Raw genomic sequence first — 24,134 nt, forward strand, 5'->3', positions numbered from 1 at the left:
CAAGGGCCAACTTGATCCTCTTCCCCAGAAGAAATCGAATATGAAAGAAAAGACAAAGAAATGAGAGAATATCGGATTCTATTTCTTTGGATCTGAGCTGAATCTTGTCTATTTCAACCCCCCTTACCCGCCGCTATATGATAACGGCGGTCTGTCAAAAAATTCCCGCAAATTGGTTGCGACGAACATTATTGCGAGGGTTTTGGAAACTGCCGTAAAAGTATATTGCGGAGGTTTCTGACCGCCGCAATATGTAAATAAAACCTCCGTAAATTCAGCGTTTTTTTAAGTGACCGATTAACGATTTCTCTAAACAGTGGTCAAAACCATTTTCTAACATGACTTCAATTTGACAAATCAGGAAATCTTTGTGAACATACATGAAAGGGCTGCATTCACCTGCCGTGTAGGTAAAGTTTGCATGTCTACATTTACACATGCTTCATGTCAATAAGTAAATGCACCACAGTTAAATACCATTTCGAGAGTTTAAATAACTTTTACACCATCAGTCAATTTAACTTATTACAACATGTTATTATATATTCTATTTTTTAGGTTACCATATCAAACTTACAATCAAGATTTATATGTTGCTGAAAATCAACTTAATCTAATGGTACAAAATTTTTATACGCTCGCAATGCATGTAATATAAACTTTTTTTCGCGCGATAGGACATGCAAAAAGTAATTCTCATTCTTCTTACGTGATCTTTCGTTATATATTTCATCCTTCAACACTGCAAATACACAATACATACACTTTCATATCTTTGTATTTTTCTCCAATCACTTTACTTTCAACAGTATAAACATCTCGTACAATGATGAATATCACCATTATTATGGGTGGTAATGAATTTTCTATGGAAGTAAGCCCTCAAGAGTCAATTCTTGAAACAAAACAAAAAATAGAAAACCTCTTAGGAGTACCAGTGGCTTCCCAAACTCTCTTAGTTTTTGGATTTGAATTATTGGATGGACTATACATCCAAGATTATCCAATAATTACTCAAGGTACAAAAATCCATCTAACCATATTCCAAAATACTACTACTATTGCAGAAACATCCTTACAACAGATTGAAAAATTCCAAATTATTGTGAAAATTTCAGCTAGAAAAATCAACATAGACATTGACAGGACTGAAACTGTTCGAAGCCTAAAAGAAAAAATTCACATAGTTGATGGGACCCCAATTAGGAGAATATCTCTTTACTTATCTGGGAATGAATTAAACGATGATTATCGGAGTTTAACTGAATATGGGGTTCAAGAATTTTCAGAAATAATTGTGTTTTTAAAGACTATGGCGCGAATGGTTACTGATCCACCTTCAAGAGGACTGAGCCTAGTGGTGCAAACTTCATCTAGTTTGCTAAATGCAGCAAAAATTCCAGTGGAAATGAGTGATTTGGGTACTGTTAATGATTTGAGACAGCTATTATTAGATCGAAAAATTCTGCCTATGGATGAATATATTTTCATTCATAAACAAAGGATTATGAGGGATAGTTGTAGTCTTCGTTGGCATGGTGTTGAAAATGGGGATTTCGTCTATGTTTTTAAAGGGTCTGTTAGTAGGGAAGCATGTTGAGACAACAGCTTATGTTAATTAGCAACATTAAAAAATAAAAAAAAAAAATAAAAATAAAAAAAAAAAAGTCACTATTTCTTGACTTTATATTTATGCATATTAGTATATGGCTAATGGTCTATGTCATTATGTTGAAAGGTAACTTGTTGAAGTGTATTATTGGCATAATCTATTCTTGTTACCAGATAGTAGTATCATTTAGAATTAGTATTTGTCATTTGTGTTTATCCTTTGGATTAGATAGATATTAGAGTTATCTAATAGATTAGCGTTATCATTTAGTTAGCTTTGACTGTGTTTAGATTTGAATAAGTCTCCTGAAACAAGGAATACTCTTTGGAAGACTTGTATTTAAACACAAATTGGTATCTAATACAACATACAGTTTTTCATCACGCATAGATCATCTCTAACGATCGAGTACATACCAATCTCTTAAAATGTTTATATGTATGTGTGATGACGCGATAGGTCATCTAGAGTTTTAAACCTTAAATTTGTGTTCGAGCCTCCAAAAGCTTATTTAAGCCTTTCTCGATTTGCGTGCGCAGTCTGGGTATTTTTTTCGGAAGGCTTTTATGTTAAAAATTGATAAAATATAAAATTTTACCTTAAAAATCTATTTGAGTTGACTTTGGTTAACGTTTTGTGTAAACAAACCCGGATCTGTATTTTGACGGTCCCGGTGGGTCCATATCGTGATTTGTGACTTGGAGGTATGTCCGGAATTGAATTCGGAGGTCCCTAACTCGAGTTATCGTATTTTGTTGAAAATTTAAGTATAAAGGCTTAATGAATCTAAAAGTTTGACCAATGTCTGACTTTATTGATATCGGGTCCGTTTTTTAGTTCCGGAATCCGGTACAGGTCCGATACTTTATTTATGACTTGCCTGTAGAATTTGGTGAGAGATGGAGTTAGTTTGACGTGATTCGGACGTCCGCTTGTGAAAATGGCAATTCTAAAGTTTTCTTGAAAATTTCATTTGATTTGGTGTCCGATTCATAGTTCTAGGTGTTATTTTGGCGATTTGATCGCATGAGCAAGTTCGTATGATGTTTGGACTTGTGTGCATGTTCGGTTTGGAGCCCCAAGGGCTCAGGTTAGCTTCGGATAGGCTACGGAGTGAGTTTTGGACTTGGGAAAATAACTGGTGTATCTGGTTCTGGTGATGGTCTCTGATCTCGCAATTGCGAGGTCAGTGTTCGCAATTGCGAGCACTCAAATCCCTGTCAGGTTCGCATTTGCGAACTAATTCTTTGCATTTGCGAAGAATGCCTGGGTCAGCAAGGGATCGCAATTGTGATCTAACGGTCGCTTTTGCGGGGGACCAGAGTTCACATTTGCAAACATTTCACCGCAAAATGCGGTGAAAGCAGAGGTGCGAAGGCTTCGCAATTGCGAGGTTTTTTTCGCATTTGCGGGGTTCGCATTTGCGGGGTTCGCAATTGCGACATCTGCAACTGATCAAAATCTGAGTTAGACGGGAATTATCTCACTCTTTCAAATTTTCAAACCTAGAGAACCCTAGAGGCGATTTTCCCAAGAGCCCTTCTCCCCTAATTCATTGGTAAGTGATTCTAAGCTATTTTCTTTCAATCTTCCATTACATTTCATAAGATTTCAACCTAAAATCTAGGAATTTCATGGTAGAAATTGGGGGTTTGGGTAGAATTATGGATTTTTGTAAACTTGGAATTTAGACCATAAATTGAGGTCGGATTTCAAAACAAATTACATAACCGTGCGCGGGGGTGAATGGGTAATCGGGTTTTGGTTCGAATTTCGAGTTTGGACCAAGCGGGCACGGGAGTTGACTTTTTTTTTGACTTTTTCAATAGTAACCTAAATTGAATTTTTTGCAATCATGGGTAATTCCTAAGGCTTATTTTGAATCATTTGGTTGGTAATTTGCTAGATTTTGTTAGTTCGGAGTCTTGTTTGAAAGCAAAGTTGTGGTTAAGCTTTGAGTTGATCTTTGGAGCAAGGTAAGTATCGTGGTTAACCTTGACTTGAGGGATTAGGACTTGTTTGCCTAATTGCTACATGATTAGATGTTGGGTACAACGTATATGTGAGGTGACGAGTACTTATGCGTTGTTGTTGGGTTTAGACATGCGGGTGGGATTTGTTTCTTGTAATTTATTTATTTCTTTGATCATGATATCTATTCTTAGACTAATTTAATTACTAAATTGTTCGTTCTTTCGTATTTATGGACTATCTATGATTATTGAGTATTATTTCTGAAGTTGAGGTTGGTTTTGTGGAATCATTGTTTGCGTAGAGTTTGTTCTTGTTTATTTCATCTCCCTATTATTATGTGTTCATTGTTATGTGGTAAGGGAGAGTGTTAATGCATAAAAGGTGATGTCGTGCCATGTTTTAGAGTTAATGCACGAAGGGTGATGTCGTGTCATATTGTGAGTGTTAATGCACGAAGGGTGATACCGTACCATATTTGAGAGTTAATGCATGAAGGATGATGTCGTGCCATATTTGAGAGTTAGTGCATGAAGGGTGATGTCGTGTCGTATCTATTGATTTATGATGAAAGTGAGAGTAAAAACACGAAGGGTGATGTCGTGCGGTTATTATTGATTCATAGTGAGGTTGAGAGTAAAAGCTCGAAGGGTGATATCGTGTAGTTTTTGTTGATTATGTTTATTCGTGTTATTGGTCAAAGGTTTACTGACTGTTCTAGGTTATCATTTCCTGTTGTAGATTTTGTATCTTGTACCCCTTTTGCATGTCCCCTCCCAATAATACATGTTTAGCCTTTATTTGTTGTTATGTTGTACGTATACTGTTATCTACACAGGTTTAATTGCGTGGGTGTCTTGTCATAACCTCGTCACTACCTCGTTGAGGTTAGGTTCGACACTTACGGAGCACATTATTTCGGTTGTACTCATACTACACTCTGCACTTCTTGTGCAGGTTTTGGTACTGGTCCCAGCTGTCTGTGAGTTATTTCAGCTTAGATTTGCTTTTGGAGACTCGAGGTAGATCTGCTGGCGTCCGCAGACCTTGAAGTCCCTTTCCACCTTCCCCCTATTTACTGTTCTTATCATTCGAGACAGTTGTACTTATTTCAAACTCTGTATGTAGTAACTCTAGAAGCTCGTGAACTCGTGACTCCAGATCCGGGGTGTACTTAAGTATTATTGGTTTTTATGTCATTCCGTACCCAGTTTTAGTTTAATTTTCGGCTTAATTAATTTTACTTATTGAAACTGATTAAAATTGGCTTAAAGATCCTCTAACGTTGGCTTGCCTAGGAAGTGAAATGTTAGGCGCCATCACGGTCCCGAAGGTGGGAATTTTGGGTCGTGACAAGTTGGTATCAGAGCCCTAGGTTACCTAGGTATCACGAGTCACGAGCAAGCTTAGTAGAGTCTAGAGGATCGATATAGAGACATTTGTACTTATCTTCCAGAGGCTATGAAGTTTAGGAACAAATTTCACTTATATTCTTCTCTGCCGTGTGATTTTATTCTCTTTTTAATAATTGAACTCTTCTACTCTTGTTCTAGCATAGATGGCGAGAACACATACTGCATCTTTAGCTGGACAGCAGCCGGAGACCTTAGTGGCTGCTCCTACTAGAGGCAGAGGACGAGGCAGAGGTCGCGCCAGAGGCCGAGACAGGGGCAGAGCTCAGCCTAGAGCTCGAGCAGCAGCACCAACAGTGGAGTCTCGGGTGGATTTTGATGAGGAGGTTCCAGCTCAGACAGTACCTATAGGACCAACTCAGGTCCTAGAGGGGTTCATTGCTACCCCAGTGCTTCAGGACGCTCTAGTCCGTTTGGTGGGCCTTATGGAGAGTGTGGCCCAGCCTGGTAAATTTCCTATGGCATCAGCCGTCTCTCAGGCTGGGGGAGGAGCACAGACTCCAGATACTCACGCTCCGGAGAAGATGGCTCCCTAGTATCAGACTCCAGCAGCCCCACCAGTTGGGGTAGTTCAGCAGGTTGTTGTGGCACAGGCCGGTGGTGCGCCAGCCATGTCTTCGGAGGGCTTATTGAGATTTGACAAGTTCACAAATCCTTTCTCAATTCACTTCAGTGGTGCACCTTCTGAGGACCCACAAGATTATCTTGACCGTTGCCATGAGGTGCTACAGAACATGGGGATAGTTGAGACCATGGGGTCGATTTTGCCGTGTTTCAGATGACGGGTTCCGCCAAGAGATGTGTAATGACCCGACCGCTCGTTTTGCTTTCTAGAACCCTGTTCCCCTAAATAAGACTTTCCATACTGATTTATGACTTGCGAGGGTGGTTGGTTCGGGATTTGGAAGAGTTTGGGTTGAAATTGGAACACTTGGTTCCTTAAGGTTGGCCTAAAAGGGCAAGTTTGACTTCGGTCAACATTTTGAGTCAACGACCTCAGAATCGGGATTTGACAGTTCCAATAGGTTCGTATGATGATTTTGGACTTGGGCGTACGTCCGGATTGGATTTTGGATGACCCAGGAGCGTTTTGGCGCCTAATAGGGAAAGTTGGTTCTTGAAGAATTTTAAAGTTCTTTAAATTTGGTTTGGAGCGGGTTTTGGAGATATCGAGGTCCAAATGGAATTCCGAGACTAGGAATAGTTTCGTATGTTATTTATGACCTGCACACAAGATTTGGTGTCATTCCGAGTAGTATAAGTATGTTTCGGCACATTGGAAGTAAATTGAAGAACTTGAAGTTCATAAGTTTGAATCAATTGGTTTTAGGGTGTGATTCTTAGTTTTAATGTTGTTTCGGGAGTTCCGAGAGTTCGTGCGAGTCCGTTTTATGATTCCAAACTTGTTGGTATATTCGGGCGGGGCCCTGAGGACCCCGAGCGTCAATCGGACGAGGCCCGGACCAATTTGAAAGTTGGAGCAAGAGCCGAAGCTCCAGCTGCTGTCATAACCGCACTTGCGGATGGTCAGCTGCAGGTGCGAGACCGCAGGTGCGGGCAACACCTCGCAGATGCGGCCCAAGGAGTGGAGCCTAGGTTTCGCAGATGCGGCTCCTTTTCCGCAGAAGGGGGACCGCAAGAGTGAGAGCCCGTCTGCAGAAGGGAACCTAGCCGGCCTAGCCAATACCGCAGAAGCGGACACCTGGTCCGCAGAAGCGGATCCGCAGGTGTGGCTATGCACCGCAGGTGCGAAAATCGCTGGGGTAGTGAGGTTCAATTAATACGGGACTTAAGCCATTTTCACTCATTTTCTCTCACTCTTTGGGCGATTATTGGAGCTTTTTGAGAGGGATTTCCACCTAGCTTTTGGAGGTAAGTAATTTCTACCTATTGTGAGTTCAATACATAGATTTTGGGTAGATTTCAATATAAAAATTTGTAGAAATCATGGGATAGATGAAAAACCTAGGGTTTGACAAGAATGAGACTTTTACCAAGAAATTGACCATGAAACTTAGTAATAATCACATATTTATGTTCCTTAGGTTATGGGTAACAACTTCCTTCAAAAAAATTCGGAATCTGGGCGCGTGGGCCCGGGGGTGAATTTTAGGAATCTTGCCTTTGGGGTTGGGTAATCATTTTAATAGTTAGAATATGAACTTTTGAATCTATAATGATTGGTTTTTACACTATTTGAATAGTTTTGGATTGTTTGGCTCCGGTTTGAGAGTTTGAGCGCATTCTTGAGTTTGGAAGTAGGCCTTGAGACGAGGCAAGTCTCTTTTCTAACCTTGTAAGAGGAAAAATTTCCCCATAGGTGAATTTAATTAATATATGATTATTTGTGGGGGGCTACGTACGCACGAAGTGAAGAGAGTCCCTACTTAGCTACTATTCTTGTTATGTCCGGTTAGTTCTAGGCTTACACCATACTTTGTGGGTACCGTTATCTCAACATATTTGTTGATTTGCATTGAATAGCACTAAGTTGAGGATTTCAAGTAAATTATTATTTTAAAAAGAATTGAGAAAAAATTATGTTATATTTATAGTTAATTGCATCGCAAGTATATTTCGCGAGCGGGTGACTATTTCCACTACTCTCATGGGAGCGGGCTGATCGCCTAGGCAGGTTGATAGATGCATATATGGTTCGCGTCGTTCGACCCTCGACAGTGCACAATTTATATTTATGTTGGATCAGGCCGAACGTCCTCGGTGGTATTTGTGTGTGATAATAGAACTGGAGCTCTTTATAAATTGTATAATTTGCTGCTTGAAAGGTCACTTGTTTTAAATAAAGAAAGTGCCTTGGATTCCTAAATATGATGGAAGGATTTTTCATTTATTATTCTTATTCTGAGCTTATTGTCATCTACATAAACCATGATTAAATTTGGAACTTTATATTATTATATTGTTGGCCCTAGTAAGTGTCGGAGTCGACCCCTCGTCACTACTTCTTCGAGGTTAGACGAGATACTTACTGGGTACATATTTTTATGTACTCACGCTACACTTCTGTACTTGATTGTACAGGATTTGAGGTAGGTGCATCTGGTCACCATTCCGGCGCGTAGATCGGATTCCCCTTTCAAGACTTCCCGGTGAGCTGCCTTCTGAGCCGTTCTGCAGCAGCTGGGGTCTTCTTTATATTATATTTTATGTCTCCTTTCAGACAGTAGACTAGTATTCTTTTGTATATTCTACTAGATGCCCTCATACTTGTGACACCAGGTCTTGGCACACACGCTAGTAGACTTATGATTTTGGATTTGCTTACGTGATTTCGATTTTTACTTAATTGCTTCCGCTTAAATTGTGTTTTATTTGAAAACTCCTAAACCTTGATGAATTGAGAAAAATAACATTCACTTAGGAACTTATTTAAAACGAAAAATCACTAGATTGATTAATGTTGGCTTGCCTAACAACGGCGTTGGGCGCCATCACGACCTGAGATGGAAATTGGGTCGTGACAAGATGGTGGAATGATTTTGTATCGACCAGACCAGTTGGGTCGCCTGCTCTTACTTGGGTCCAGTTCTCTCAGCTAAGGAATAGCCTTGAATCTTGAGAATGAGAATGTAGGGATTGTTATCTTTGGTAGTGATACTGCTATTTAAGAAAGAGATCTTTTTCTAGAGAAGTTCCTCCCTATCACACTGAGATAGGATTACCGCAGGCAGTTTGAGTGCCACCAGCAGGGCAGTATGTCAGTCACTCAGTATGAGACCCGTTTTGTGGACCTAGCTCGTCATGCTCTTCTTCTGCTTCCTACTCAGAGAGAGGGTGAGGAGGTTTATTGATGGAGTCGCTCACCCTATCAAGCTATAGATAGACAAGGAGACTGGGGGTGAGATTTCTTTTCAGACGGCTGCTAATATCACCAAGCGGATCGAGATGGTTCTTGCACAGGAGAGAGATCAGGGGTCTAATAAGAGGCCTCGTCATTTCGATGGGTTCAGTGATGCCTCGTCTGGAGGCAGGGGTACTTTTGGTAGAGGCCATCCTCCCAAGACATTTCATTCAGCACTCCAGGCGTCCCACTGTGCTTCAGGTGGTCGCATCCCTCATATGTCTCATTTCGACCAGCTAGCCTATAGTACACCACCAACTCCTATTAGTGCACCTCTGCTCTAGAGCTTTCAGGGTGGTTACTAAGGTCGATATGGTCAGTTTTAGGGTCAGCAGTCACAGCAGTCGAGGTCCTGTTATACTTGTGGTGATCCGAGGCACATTGCTAGATTTTGCTCACGGACATCGACCAACTCACAATAGCAGGGTTCTCGTGCCATGGTTCCGGCTCCGGGTATTTCACCGCTCGCTCAGCCAGCTAGAGGTAGGGGTCAGATAGCTAGATGTGTAGGTCAGGCCATTAGAGGTGGAGGTCAGGCTGCTAGAGGTGGAGGCCAGCCAACTAGGGCCCGTCCTAGAGGTGTGGTTCTGAGTGGTGGGCCCAACCCCGGTGTTATGCTTTCCCAGCCAGGCCTAAGGCTGAGTCATCTGACACTGTTATCATAGGTATTGTTTCAGTTTGCCATAGAGATACTTCAATTCTATTTGATCCGGGCTCTACTTATTCCTATGTGTCATCCTATTTGCTTCATATCTGGTTGTTCCTCGTGATTCTTTGAGTGCTCCTGTGTATGTGTCCACACCTGCGGGAGATTTTATTGTTGTAGATCGTGTTTATTGTTCGTGTGTGGTTACAATTGGGAGTCTTGAGACTAGCGTAGATATCCTACTTCTTGATATGGTAGATTTTGATGTTATCTTGGATAAGGATTGACTGTCACTTTATCATACTATATTGGATTGCCACGCCAAGACGATGACCTTAGCCTTGCCGGGGTTGCCTCGATTAGAGTGGAGAGGGACTCCTGGCCATTCTACCAGCAAGGTTATCTCTAATGTGAAGGCTCGACATATGGTCGAGAAGGGATGTCTAGCTTATTTGGCTTATGTCCATGATTCTAGTGCGGAGGCTCCTTCCCTGGATTCAGTACTAGTTGTTCGTGAGTTTTCGGAGGTGTTTCCTGCACACCTGCCGGGGATACCACCCCACAGGGATATTGACTTGGCTCTGGGCACTCAGCCTATTTCTATTCCGCCATACCATACGGCCCCACCAGAGTTGAAAAAATTGAAGGAGCAGTTGCAAGATTTGCTTGATAAGGGATTCATTAGACCTAGTGTCTCGCCCTGGGGTGCACCTGTGTTGTTTGTGAAGAAGAAGGATGGATCGATGAGGATGTGCATAGATTACAAGCAACTGAATAAAGTCACCATCATGAACAAGTATCCATTACCGAGGATTGATAACTTATTTGATCAGCTTCAGGGTGCCAAGGTATTTTCAAAGATTTATTTAAGGTCTGGTTACCATCAACTGAGGATTAGGGCATCCAATGTCCTAAGACAGCTTTTCGGACTCGGTATGGGCATTATGGTTTCTAGTGATGTTATTTGGGCTGACAAATGCCCTAGCAATATTTATGGATTTGATGAACCGGGTGTTAAAACCCTATTTGGATTCCTTTGTGATTGTGTTTATTGATGATATCTTGATCTACTCCCGTAGCCAAGAGGAGTATGAGCAACATCTTCGGATTATACTTCAGACTCTGAGAGACAGCCAGTTATATGCTAAGTTTTTAAAGTGCGAGTTTTGGTTGGACTCGGTCCTTTTCTTGGGGCATGTAGTATCAGTAGAGGGCATTCAGGTGGATCCTAAGAAGATTGAGGCAGTTCAGAACTGGCCTAGGCCCACTTCAGCTACAGAGATCCAGAGTTTCTTGGGTGGCTGGATATTACCGTCGGTTCGTGGAGGGTTATCATCTATAGCATCCCCATTGACCAGGTTGACCCATAAGGGTGCCCCATTCAAATGATCGAACGAGTGTGAGGCGAGCTTTAAGAAGCTCAATACTGCTTTGACTACGATGCGAGTGGTTGTGTTGCCCACAGGTTCAGGATCTTATACGGTGCATTGTGATGCGTCTCGTATCGGGCTTGGTACAATATTGATGCAGGATGGTAGGGTGATTGCATATGTGTCGCGGAAGTTGAAGGTTCATGAGAGGAATTACCCTGTTCATGACTTTGAGCTGGCAGCCATTGTTCATGCGCTGAAGATTTGGAGGCACTATCTTTACGGCTTGTCGTGCTAAGTATTCACGGATCATTGGAGCTTGTAGTATTTGTTCAAACAGAAGGATCTCAATTTAAGGTAGAGGAGGTGGTTGGAGCTATTGAAAGACTATGATATCACCATCTTGTATCATCCCGGGAAGGCCAATGTGGTGGTCGAAGCCTTGAGAAAAAGACTGTGAGTACGGGCAGCCTTGCATACATTCCAGTCGGTGAGAGACTGCTTGTATCAGATGTTTAGGCTTTGACCAATCAGTTCGTGAGGTTGGATGTTTCAGAGCCTAGTCGTGTTCTAGCTTGTACAATCGCTCAGTCTTCCTTGTTTGAGCGCATCAGGGAGCGGCAGTATGATGACCCTCATTTGCTTCTCCTTAGGGATACAGTGCGACACGGTGGTGCCAAGCAGGTTATTGTTGGAGATGACAGAGTTTTGAGGATGCAAGGTCGTATTTGTGTGCCTAATATAGATGGACTTCGTGAGTTGATTCTTGAGGAGGCCCACAGTTCCCGGTATTTTATTCATCCGGTTGCCGCCAAGATGTATCAGGACCTATGGCATCATTATTGTGGAGAAGGATGCAGAAGGATATAGTTGCATATGTAGCTCGATGTCTAAATTGTCAGCAAGTAAAGTATAAGCATCAGAGACCTGGTGGTTTGCTTCAGAAGTTAGATATTCCTGAGTGGAAGTGGGAGCGTATCACTATGGATTTTGTTGTTGGACTCCCACGGACTCAGAGGAAGTTCGATGCGGTATGGGTTATCATGGACAGGCTGACCAAGTTAGCGCATTTCATTCGTATGGCAGTTACCTATTCTTTAGAGCGGTTGGCTGAGATTTACATCCGCGAGATCGTTCGTCTTCACAGTGCGCCTGTGTCTATCATTTCTGATCGAGGTACGCATTTCACCGTGCACTTCTAGAGGGCAGTACAACGTAAGTTGGGCATGCAGGTCGAGTTGAGCACAATATTTCGTCCTCAGATGGATGGACAGTCCGATCGCACTATTCAGATATTAGAGGATATGATCTGCGCATGTGTTATAGACTTCAGAGGCTCTTTGGATCAATTCTTGACACTTGCGGAGTTTGCCTACAACAACAACTACCAATCGAGCATTCAGATGGCTCCCTATGAGGTATCATACGGGAGGCGATACCGTTTGCCAGTTGGATGGTTCTAGCTGGGGGATGCTCGGTTGTTGGGTACAGATTTGGTACATGATGCCTTGGATAAGGTCAAGATTATTCAGGATCGTCTTCGCACAGCTTAGTCCAGGAAGAAGAGTTATGCAGACCGTAGAGTTCATGATGTCGCATTCATGGTCGGAGAGAGGGTGTTGCTCCGGATTTCACCTATGAAGGGTGTGATGAGGTTCGAAAAGAAGGGCAAGTTGAGCCCTAGGTATATCGGACCTTTTGAGATTCTTCAGAAAGTTGAGGTGGCTTACAAGCTTGCATTGCCACCTAGTTTGTCAGCAGTCCATCCGGTGTTCCATGTTTCCATGCTCCGGAAGTATCACGGTGATCCGTCCCATGTGTTGGATTTCAGTTCAGTCAAGTTGGACAAGGATTTGACTTATGAGGAGGAGCCGGTGGCTATTCTAGCCCGACAGGTTCGTCGGTTGAGGTCAGTGAGTTATCCTTTAGTTCGAGTGCAATGGAGAGGTCAGCCCGTCGAGGCAGCTACTTGGGAGTCCGAGTCGGACATACGGAGTAGATATCCACACCTTTTAACCAGTCCAGGTACTTTTCTATATCCGTTCGAGAACGAACGGTTATTTTAGAGGTGGAGAATGTGATGATCCGATAGGTCATCTAGAGTTTCAAACCTTAAATTTGTGTTTTGAAGCCTCCAAAGGCTTCTATAAGCCTTCCACGATTTGCGTGCTCAGTCCGGGTCTTTTTTTCTGAAGGCTTTTATTTTAAAAATTGATAAAATATGAAATTTTACCTTAAAAATCCATTAGAGATGATGTCGGTTAACGTTTTAAGTAAACAGGCCCGGATCTGTATTTTAACGGTCCTGGTGGGTTCGTATCATGATTTGGGACTTGGGAGTATGCCCGGAATTGAATACGGAGATCCCTAGCTCGAGTTATCGTATTTTGTTGAAAAATTAAAAAGGCTTAATGAATCTAAAAGTTTGACCACTATTTGACTTTATTGATATTGGGTCCGTATTTTGGTTCCGGAACCCGGTATAGGACCGATACTATATTTATGACTTGCCTATCGAATTTGGTGAGAAACGGAGTTAGTTTGACGTGATTCGGACGCCCGGTTGTGAAAATAGCAATTCTAAAGATTTTTTTAAAAAATTTCATTTGATTTGGTGTTCGATTAATAGTTCTGGGTGTTATTTTAGCGATTTGGTCGCGCGAGCAAGTTCGTATGATATTTTTGGACTTGTGTGCATATTTGGTATGGAGCTCTGAGGGCTCGGGTGAGTTTCGGATAGGCTACGAAGTGAGTTTTGGAGTTAAAAAAATAGATGGTGTATCTGGTTCTGGTGTTGGTCGATGATCTCGCAATTGCGAGGTCAGTGTTCGCAATTGCGAACATTCAAATCCCTTTCAGGTTTGCATTTGCGAACCAATTCTTCGCATTTGCGAAGAATGCCTGGGTCAGCAAGGGATCGCAATTGCGATCTAAGGGTCTCATTTGCGGGGGACCAGAGTTCGCATTTGCGAACATTTCATAGCAAATGCGATGAAAGCAGAGGTGCGAAGGCTTCGCAATTGCAAGTCTTTTTCCGCATTTGCAGGGTTCGGAATTGCGAACCCCATGTCGCAATTACGACATCTGTAGCTGATCAAAATCTGGGTTAGACGGGAATTATCTCATTCTTTCAAATTTTCAAACCTAGAGAACCCTAGAGGCGATTTTCCCAAGAGCCCTTTTTTCCCAATTCATTGGTAAGTGATTCTAACCTATTTTCTTTCAACCTTCCATTACATTTCATAAGATTTCAACCTAAAATCTAGGACTTTCATGGTGGAAATTGGGGGTTTGGGTAGAATTAGAGATTTTTGTAAAATTGGAATTTAGACCTCAAATTGAAGTCAAATTTCAAAACAAATTACATAACCGGGCTCTGGGGTGAATGGGTAATCGGGTTTTGGTTTGAATTTCGGGTTTGGACCAAGCGGGATCGGGAGTTGACTTTTTCAATAATGATCTAAAATTGAATCTTTTGCAATCGTGGGTAGTTCCTAAGGCTTATGTTGAATCGTTTGGTTGGTAATTTGCTAGATTTTGTTGGTTCAGAGGCTTGTTTGAAAGGCAAAGCTATGGTTGAGCTTTGAGTTGATCTTTGGAGCGAGGTAAGTCTCGTGGGTAACCTTGACTTGAGGTATTAGGACTTGTTTGCCTAATTGCTATATGATTAGATGTTGGGTACAACGTATATGTGAGGTGGCGAGTACTTATGTGTTGTTGTTGGGTTAAGGCATGCAGGTGAGACTTGTTTCTTGTAATTTTCTTTGGTCATGGTATCCGTGCTTAGACTAGTTAATTACTAAATTGATCATTCTTTCCGCATTTATAGACTGTCTATGATATTTGGGTTTTATTTCTGAAGTTGAGTTTGGTTTTGTGGAACCATTGTTGACGTAGAGTTTGTCCTTATTTATTTCATCTCCCTATTGTTATGTGTTCATTGTTATGTGGTAAGGGAGAGTATTAATGTAAGAAGGGTGATGTCGTGCCATGTTTGAGAGTTAATGCATGAAGAGTGATGTCGTGCCATATTGTGAGTGTTAATGCACGATGGATGATGCCGTGCCTTATTTGAGAGTTAATGCACGAAGGGTGATGCCGTGTCATATTTGAGAGTTAATGCACGAAGGGTGATGACGTGCTGTATCTATTGATTTATGATGAAAGCGAGAGTAAAAGCACGAAGGGTGATGCCGTGCTATTATCATTGATTCATAGTGAGGTTGAGAGCAAAAGTACGAAGGGTGATGCCATACAGTTTTTGTTGATTATGTTTATTCGTGTTATTGGTCAAAGGTTTACTAACTGTTCTGGTTATCATTTTCTGTTGTAGATTTCGTATCTTGTACCTCTTTCGCATTTCCCCTCCCAATAATACTTGTTTAGCCTTTAATTGTTGTTATGTTGTATGTATATTGTTATCTGTACATGTTTAATTACGTGGGTGCCTTGTCATAGCCTCGTCACTACCTCGACACTTACGGAGTACATTGGGTCGGTTGTACTCATACTATACTTTGTACTTCTTGTGCAGATTTTGGTACTGGTCCCAGCTGTCCTTGAGGTGTTCCAGCTCGGATTTGCTTTTGGAGACTCGAGGTAGATCTGTCGGCGTCCGCAAACCTTGAAGTCCCCTTCCACCTTCCCCTTATTTACTGTTCTTATCATTCAAGACAATTGTACTTATTTCAAACTTTGTATGTAGTAACTCTAGAAGCTCGTGAACTTGTGATTCCAGATCCGGGGTGTACTTAAATATTATTGGTTTTTATGTCATTTCGCACTCAGTTTTAGTTTTATTTCTGCTTAATTGATTTTACTTATCGAAACTGATTAATATTGGCTTAAAGATCCTCTAACGTGCCTAGCAAGTGATATGTTAGGTGCCATCACGGTCCCGAAGGTGAAAATTTCGGGTCGTGACAGTATGACCATTTTATCAAAAGTTTAAGCTATTAAATAGATTCATTTTTTTTATGTCTTAAACACATCCCCTCACGTGCGGATCTTATTCTTTTTCACGGGCCAGGCATGTAAAAGTTCTTTCCATAATGGACACCGGTGAGACCCGAAACAAGAACTTCGATCTGTTGTGTGATCATCTCATTTAAAAATTTAAGTTTTTAAAAATAACATATTTTTACTTATTAATTATGTCTTCAATATCACTATTACCCAGTCATAAGAAATAGAAGATATCAATGGAATTGTTGTTAACCTATAATGATATCCAATAAATAAGGGGTATTAAGTTGTGTTTTAGTTGGTCTTGTAAATCAAAAAGTTAAGTCAAAACAAAAATAATCTAACATTGAGAACTAGCTAGCTAGTAGTGGTAACGCTTTTTGTTTGGTGAAAATCTTCACATAGAATTTCCAACTAACCCTTCGATTTTATGTATCCACCTACCCCAATTTATTGGACCACCACACATTTCTATGTAACTACCATTCTTCTTATTTTTTTTCTTTTTGTTTATTCACTGAACTCTCTGTCTCTTGCAAAATCAGAACCACCCACTAGGACCCCTACTTTTAGATTCTTTTTGCTCTTTATTTATATACATAAATATACCTATTCAAGCTTGTTATTTCTACTCTTCTTTACTCCTCCATTGCACATCAACTTCTAGCTATTCTAATGGCAGATGAACTATCGAGCACATCAGATAATACCTTCCTCGTCTCAGCTGGTAACTTATTCATAGTATAATTGTTTTTCTAGCAATTTAAATCCGATGTTTCTCTTTCTGCTTGTCAGTTTATTTTAAGGAATTTAGAGCACTAGCCACTATCATACTACGTACGTATTTTCATTATCATTTGAGAGGAGAGAGGGCGCTGGCTCGAGTACATAAGTATTAGGTTCAGCTTATTTTGTGGTTTAGAAGCAACTTTATGATATGACCCGTACACCGATGTAACTATAGTCTAATGCCACAAATAACAAATATTTAGCCTTTGCTATACTTTTGGATTAAAAAATACTACATATTCCTCTTGTGAATATGACAGATCGATGAACATGATATTTATGAATTCATGCTCTTTTGCGATGTAGAGACAACCACCGAAGAAACCTCTAAACTTGAATTTTCAGAAGAGGAGGAAATGCTCATTGCTAAAATGTTTAACTTGGTTGGAAAAAGGTACGTACATAATCTCTCTGTGTGCTTTCTATTTTCTTCTTTTCTATAACTTGTAATTTTTCCAATTCTGTACATCTTTTACGTTAATAAAAAAATCCTTATGGTCCCTTAGGTGGTCATTAATTGCTGGAAGAATCCCAGGAAGAACTCCTGAAGAAATTGAGAAGTACTGGAACTCGAGATACGTAAATCACAAGCCAGAAAAACGCTTGAAAATTTCCTCCTCCATTAATGAAGAAAGACGAAAGCTTGAAACAACCTCTCGTAATCTTGAAACTTTACCTGCAATCTAAGTTTCTATTGGTTATTATGCATGGTTTTTGGTTTAAGCTGTAGCTATTGAAGTGTTATGACCATCTAACACGTGGAGATTATTTCAATATGGTCTCCTTTGATACCATATTGAAATGTGCGAACATCTCATCTAAAAGCTTAAGATGTTAGAGAGAACACATTTTTATTGACTTAATTATGTTTTCAGCAATAGCATCACGTCAACTCTTGTTGACTGCTATTTTTATGGTATAAAAAAAAATTCCTAATATGCTTAATTATAACCATTATTATTAGGGAAATAGTTCTTAATCCCTCACGTTTCAGTAAAACTTCTAGACAAATATTTCCAACGAAAATGCGACATTACACAACAAATGATAGTAATACTCATATCAGGTCATCATCATTCTTTTCCCTTTGCTTAAAAGAAAATGACAAAGTGTTAAATTGTAATACTCATTAAAAAAAGGGTAATTAAGTAAATTGCAAAAAAAAGATAAAGAAACAACAAATAAATAAATAATACTTCCTCTGTTTCAGTTTATGTGAACCTATTTTCCTTTTGGTCCGTTCAAAAAAGAATGACCCCTTTCTAAATTTGGTAGCAATTTAGCATAAAGTTACAATTCTAACCTTAATGAGAAGCTTTTACAACTACACAAATACCCTGGGTCCCCTTTTGACTTGTTTTGGACCACAAATTTCAAAAGTCTTCATTTTTTCTTAAACTCCGTGCCCAGTCAAACAGGTTCACATAAATTGGAACGGAGGGAGTACAAGACAAAGAAAAGGAAGAAAGAATACAAGTAATAGCCCGTTTGGTCAAGCTGCAAAAATCAGCTTATTTTGAGAAGTGCTTTTTTTCAAAAGTGCTTTTCTCAAAAGTACTTTTAGTGAGAAGCAGTTTGTGTTTGGCTAATTAGTTTGAAAAGCACTTCTGAGCAGCAATTAGTGTTTGGCCAAGCTTTAAAAAACTGCTTCTAAGTGTATTTTTCTCAAAAGTGCTTTTGGAGAGAAGCTACTTTTTTCTGCTTCTCCAAAACTGCTTCTGCTTCTCCTCAAAAGCACTTTTTTCCCTTCCAAAAGCTTGGCCAAACACCTCAATTTTTGGCCAAAAACACTTTTGGCCAAAAAAAGCACTTTTGGCCAAAAAGAAGCTTGGCCAAACAGGCTATAAGTGGGCTTAGCCCATTAACGTGACAGAAGCTAAAAGGGTTAGAAAAATAGAAAATCCCCTTCTGCAAACTCCAAATAACGTGACAGAGGCATCAACAGGGAAAACGAAAAGAGGGGAAAGTTTCTGGTGTTGCCGCCAAATATAGTTTCCATTTAAACATTGGCATATATTCTTTAGTCTCAGCGATAAGCTCCAGGTAATTACATATAGTTTTCCTTCTTTTAAAATGGTAGTAGTTTTTATATACATGATTCCTTGCGAGACTAAGTAAATATAATGTTGGGATTTGATTCTGAGTTAAAAAGAGGAGGTTTAGGGAACTGGGAGAAAATCCATAAGACTTTTCATGAATTAAGCGAGTATATTATATGAATGGGCTAAAAAGTTATAGACTATGGACTAGCTGAATTACTCATATTATGGGTAAATATAATCCGGCAAATTGATGGTCAAACATGAACCTCTAAGGGTTTATATATTCTAAATTAGTTATGGATTAGCCTAAACAAGAAAATTAACACGAGATCGGTGTTGATGTAGTTATAGATTGATTGAAGAAAGTCGTACGGATCGTTCGAGGTGAACGAGTTTGGTATTTCGCACGAGTACTATGAGTAGTAACCTTACCGCAATTTGTGTTTTCATAACTTGCATGATTTACACATGATTTTTAATATGAATATGTTACTGATGATTTTGTTTAGCATGTGGGATACGTCTTTTACTCGATATGATACCAAAATAGTTATTTGAGATGATTACCGTTGTTTTAAATATTCCCGTTGTCACTAGATTTGTTTTACCGTTACTTGAATTTACTATTATCGAAATGAAATTACATGATTTGATAAGAACCGAAATGCGCTATATTGTTTTAAAATATTTTATTACGATTATATACGGATTACAGAGACAAGTATAAATGGGAGTAGGCATTAAAGGATCTCGTAGCTAAAGGCGGGTTCGCTAGACCTGGTGCACCTTGTAATTACCGATTACCGTTACAGCCCTCGCTAGTGGGAAGGTAGAACTAACATACGGTTACTGATTTTCCTCGAGTAGGGACTACCGTTATAGTTGACTTCTTGCGGAGAGGTCCTCAGTTGTACCGATTACATGATCCTTCCTTGGAAACCTCCCAAACATGAATATTGATATTACACAGTGTTTACCGAGCTTATTACTAAATTATCAATTGAATTATATTACATGAAAACACATGACTAGACTGATTATTGTTTATTATTTCTGAAAGGACATTTTTATGATATTTTCTGTTTAATATACTAGCATGTTTTCTGACTTGTCCCTAATAAAAACGGTTGTGGTTGAAGTGTTATTACTCACTGAGCTAACGATTCATTCCCCGCTAAATTTTTTTTCCAGAGACAGCAGTTGACGCAGGCGAGGATTTCGTTAATTAGAGCGCACAAGTTGATAGTTCTTGGTGAGCCTCGCATTTGTTCGCGTGGGCGGAGATTTTATTTATTGTTATGGTCTTTTCTTTGAACTCTTAGAGTCGCTCCATAGTCATTCTTTTAGTGTCTTGAGTATTCTTTTGTTATTATAGACTTATGTTGAGTATCACTCATTCTTATCAAAGTTGGAGATAAGTAGTATTTCTAGTTGTTAGTGGGTAGACTATTAATGGTAGATATTGTTTTGGTTAATTCATAAAGTCATTGTCATTTGAATTGATATTAAGATGTTTGGTTGTTGATTTGAGACAGGGAAATTTTTGGGATAGTCCAAAAACAGGGAAAATTTTGTCGATTTTCTGTAAAATATCGATGAGGCTTACTTGGGGGCACTTTCTCCTAAGTGCCGGTCCTGATCCCAAATTAAGTTGTGACATAAATTCATTGGCTCTTTGTTTTAAAGTAGAATATATAACAATTGATGAAAGCACCTTCACTCGTTGTGAAAAATGAAAAAGTAAAATGAATTAAGAAAACGATAGAAGAGAAGATCATGAATTAGGGAAAATTGCATCATGGTCATCCATGTGACTTTTTATTACAAAAAAGATATTTGATCTGTTGGTCAAAACTAATTACAACCGCTAACTAATATATATATATATATATATATATATATATATATATACCACCTATTATTTGGGAGAAAATATATTGTTCCCTAAATAAGGGCTTTTAACACATCTTAAATAACTTTAGGCAGCTTGGATAATCATGCAAAAGCTCCAACAAAAAGAGGGAAAAGAAGCAAACAGCCCATCTTCGTCTTCCAAACTTAAGTGCCTAGGCCTGTCTTAAATGGCTCAACTACAACATTCACATAGAAAACTTAACCCAGCCCAAGACCAAGCAAACCAATAAGAGAGAACTACATAAACAAGTCAAAAATAGACATTAGTTACCAATAAGTAGAGAACTACATAAATAAGTCGAAAATAGACATTACTTACCAACAAGTAGTTATTAAGTCATGCTACTAAATATGTAAAAATTTCACGAGGCGTCCTATTGGTTCGCCCTCATTTCACTCTGTCACGACCCAAACCCCGGTCGTGATGGCGCCCAACACATTGCTAGGCAAGCCCGACCATTTACGCAACCTTAGCCAAATAATCTAAATAAATAAATAAATGTTCACTACTATAATACCAATTTAGTGCGAAAATTCTGATATAATCTCTAACATTCGAAAACCCCAAAATAAAATACTAAATAGCCCACAGAATCTGGTGTCACGAACATGAGCCTCTAGAAGCAGATTATTCACCTATTACAAGTCCGACTAGGAAAATAATACGAATAAAATAATAAAAGATAGAAGGGAAAGATCAAGGCTGCAAACGCCATGCAGCTACCTCGACACTCCCAGATAATTGCTGCTCAGCTAACAAGCCCTCACTCACCCTTTGGTGTACCTGGATCTGCACACGAGGTGCAGGGAGTATTGTGAGTACTTCCAACTCAGAAAGTAATAAATATAAATAAGGTCTGAGGATAAGAAATCCTAAATAAACACAAAGTAAAGCTAAAAATATCATTAAACAACAATACAGTTAGAATAAACATCACAACAGATGAAGAAATAAATACCAATTAAATATGCAATGCAACACATAAACCGGTACCTCTAGTACCCCGCTGCGGCCGTGCAGCCCGCTCCATTTATTTAACGTCGACGGCGCTCACTGGGGGTGTGCAGACTCCGGGAGGGGCCCCTTACGGCCCAAGCGCAATAATAAGCCATTTCGTGGCATCAAACAGGCCCTTGGCCTCATATCAATATCATTATAATACTGTTGCGGCGTGCAGCCCGATCCCATACTCAGTCCAAAAATCACACAATAGTATAAAAATATTCAACCCACACTTCATTTAAAAATATTAACTTAATTTTCTAATTTAAGAAAATGGCTGAGATTTCAAACACAGTATTAAATACCAGGACTGAGTTTAATATTTATAAATATGGTAAGAAACCATTCAAATAATCCCTGAAGGATTCGAGTAGTTGGCACGAAGCCCAATTATGACAATTAATCCATTTTTATAAGGATATTACAAATCTACAATCAAATAGGTATCAATTTATTAAGCGGGACGGACCAAGTCACCTCACATAGCACTACGTTATGCGAATTCGGGGTTTCAAACCCTCAACACAGCATTTACATTTATTACTAACCTCAAGCCGGCCAAGGTCCTAGCTTGCTATGCCCTTGCCTTTCGAATTCGCCTCTTCGTGCGTCGAATCTGACCAAAACCACAACGACTACGTCACAATATGCTAAGGGAATATAACCCAATCGAAAAGACTCGAAAAACATCGAAAATCACGAAGTTGGCAAAAATCGAGCCCCGGGCCCACTTCTCGAAAAATTATAAATTTCACATCACCGGATTCCTTATCTTGCTACGAGTCCATGCATATAAAGAACACCAAAATCGGAGTCCAAATGACCCCTCAAATTCCCATTTTTGTTCTCTTAGGTTTCAAGCCCTAAACCACCATTTTTGACCTTAATTCCTTGAGTTTTCAGTGTAATTTCATGTATTTGCATGATAAAATTGTGTTCTAAGTCCGAGAATGCTTACCTGATCGAAGTCCTTGAATTTCCTCTTCAAAATCGCTCAAGAACACCCCAAGTCCGAAGTTAAAAATATGTTTCTGTAAAATTTCGCGAAGGGATTAAAAACCCACTTCTGATCAGTTGTTTCCGCACCTGCGGTCATTTTCCGCTTCTGCGTCTACCGCATCTGCGGTCTTTTTTCGCTCCTGCGGAGATCTCCTTAAAGTCCAAAATTCCGCATCTGCGGTCCTTTTGTCGCATCTGCAACTCCGCGGATGCGGTTGGCATCTTCGCACCTGCGACTACTATCGCTTCAATCGCTTCTGCGGTAACGCTTCTGTGGTCCCATTTCTGCAGAAGCGAAAATACCAGAAGCAGCAAAATTCTGCAATCTCTTTAAGTTCAAATCTTCCCGTTAGGCATCCGAAATCACCCCGAGGCCCCCGGGACTTCAACCAAAAGCACCAACACATCCTATAACATCATTCAAACTTGTTCCAATCATAAAAATACCTCAAACAACACTAAAACCATCATTTCTCATTGAATTCAAGCCTAAGTTTTTCAAAAACTTCTGAAATACACATTCGATCAAAAACCCAACCAAATCACCTCTGAATGACCTGAAATTTTGCACACACATCCCAAATCACCTAACGAAGCTACTTCAACTCTCGGAATTCCATTCCGACCCTCGGATCAAAATCTCACCTATCAACCGGAATTCGCCAAAATACTAACTTCGCCAATTCAAGCCTAGTTCTACACCGGACCTCCAAAACCGATTCCGATCGCACTCCTAAGTCACAAATCATCCCCCGAAGCTAACCGAATCACCGGAATTTACATCCGAGCCCTCTAACTCAATAGTCAACATCCGGTTGACCTTTCCATTACAAGCCTTCCTTAAAGAAACTAAATGTCTTATTTTCTACCAAAACCAAACCGATTCGACTCTAACTTACCAAATGCCGATAATGAAACATGAAGAAGCAATAAATGGGAAAAACGGGCGGTAACACATGAGACGACGGGTCGGGTCATCACACACTCATACTCATTTTTTAAAAAAAAAAAATTAACCAGAAGCCAAAGTATAGACAACTTCAGGCTTTTTCCTCCTCCTCCTTCTTCTCCTTCTTAGTTGCTGTGAAAACAAAGGTGACCATGCATTTACTTGATGTTTGTGATCATGTTTTAAGGTATTTTATGATGTTGCTGCTGTGACGCTCCTTTCTTTGCTATTTCTTCTTTTCTTCTTTTTCTTAATTGCAAATGGCTTTGCTGTATTTGTTGTTGTTTTGACAAATTGATGATAGAGGTTTATTCTTTGTAATGTTTGGAGGTTATGTTTTAAATTTTAGGTCATTTGGAATAGATTTAGGTATTGAATCGTGTGTTGGGTTGTTAAAATTCGAAGAACAAGGATCTGTTTCTGGGCAATTTGCACTTCACACCTATTTGGCCTTAAGTGCATGAAAATATTGCTTGCACATCAGATCTATTTGACTTTAAGTACATCTTAAGTATAATTTTTTTCACTTCAGGACTATTTGGCCTTAAGTGCATAAAAACATTTGTTGCACTTCCAACCTATTTGGCTTTAAGTGCATCT

General features: G+C 39.8%; 2 protein-coding genes across 2 annotated transcripts; both read left to right on the forward strand.

Moving 5' to 3' along the window:
* The first annotated feature begins 725 nt into the window (after positions 1-725).
* LOC109214020 (polyubiquitin 8) lies at positions 726-1,600 on the forward strand. Its single transcript, XM_019377887.1, has one exon. The coding sequence runs from the start codon at positions 827-829 to the stop codon at positions 1,598-1,600; it is 774 nt and encodes a 257-aa protein (XP_019233432.1). The 5' UTR covers positions 726-826.
* A 14,788-nt stretch (positions 1,601-16,388) lies between these two features.
* On the forward strand, positions 16,389-19,894 carry LOC109214021 (MYB-like transcription factor ETC1; the record flags this gene model as incomplete). The annotated part of the gene is made up of 4 exons (XM_019377888.1): positions 16,389-16,565; positions 16,934-17,021; positions 17,134-17,285; positions 19,861-19,894. Coding segments are annotated over exons 1-4 (326 nt in total), but the record flags the coding sequence as incomplete, so codon positions are not given.
* Positions 19,895-24,134: the final 4,240 nt, after the last annotated feature.

Source organism: Nicotiana attenuata, unplaced genomic scaffold (assembly GCF_001879085.1).
Source record: "Nicotiana attenuata strain UT unplaced genomic scaffold, NIATTr2, whole genome shotgun sequence".
In the NCBI taxonomy this organism is placed as follows: Eukaryota; Viridiplantae; Streptophyta; class Magnoliopsida; order Solanales; family Solanaceae; genus Nicotiana; species Nicotiana attenuata.

Coding starts and splice junctions, on each gene's coding strand:
- LOC109214020 (XM_019377887.1), top strand. CDS start 827: ATGATGAATATCACCATTATTATGGGTGGTAATGAATTTTCTATGGAA.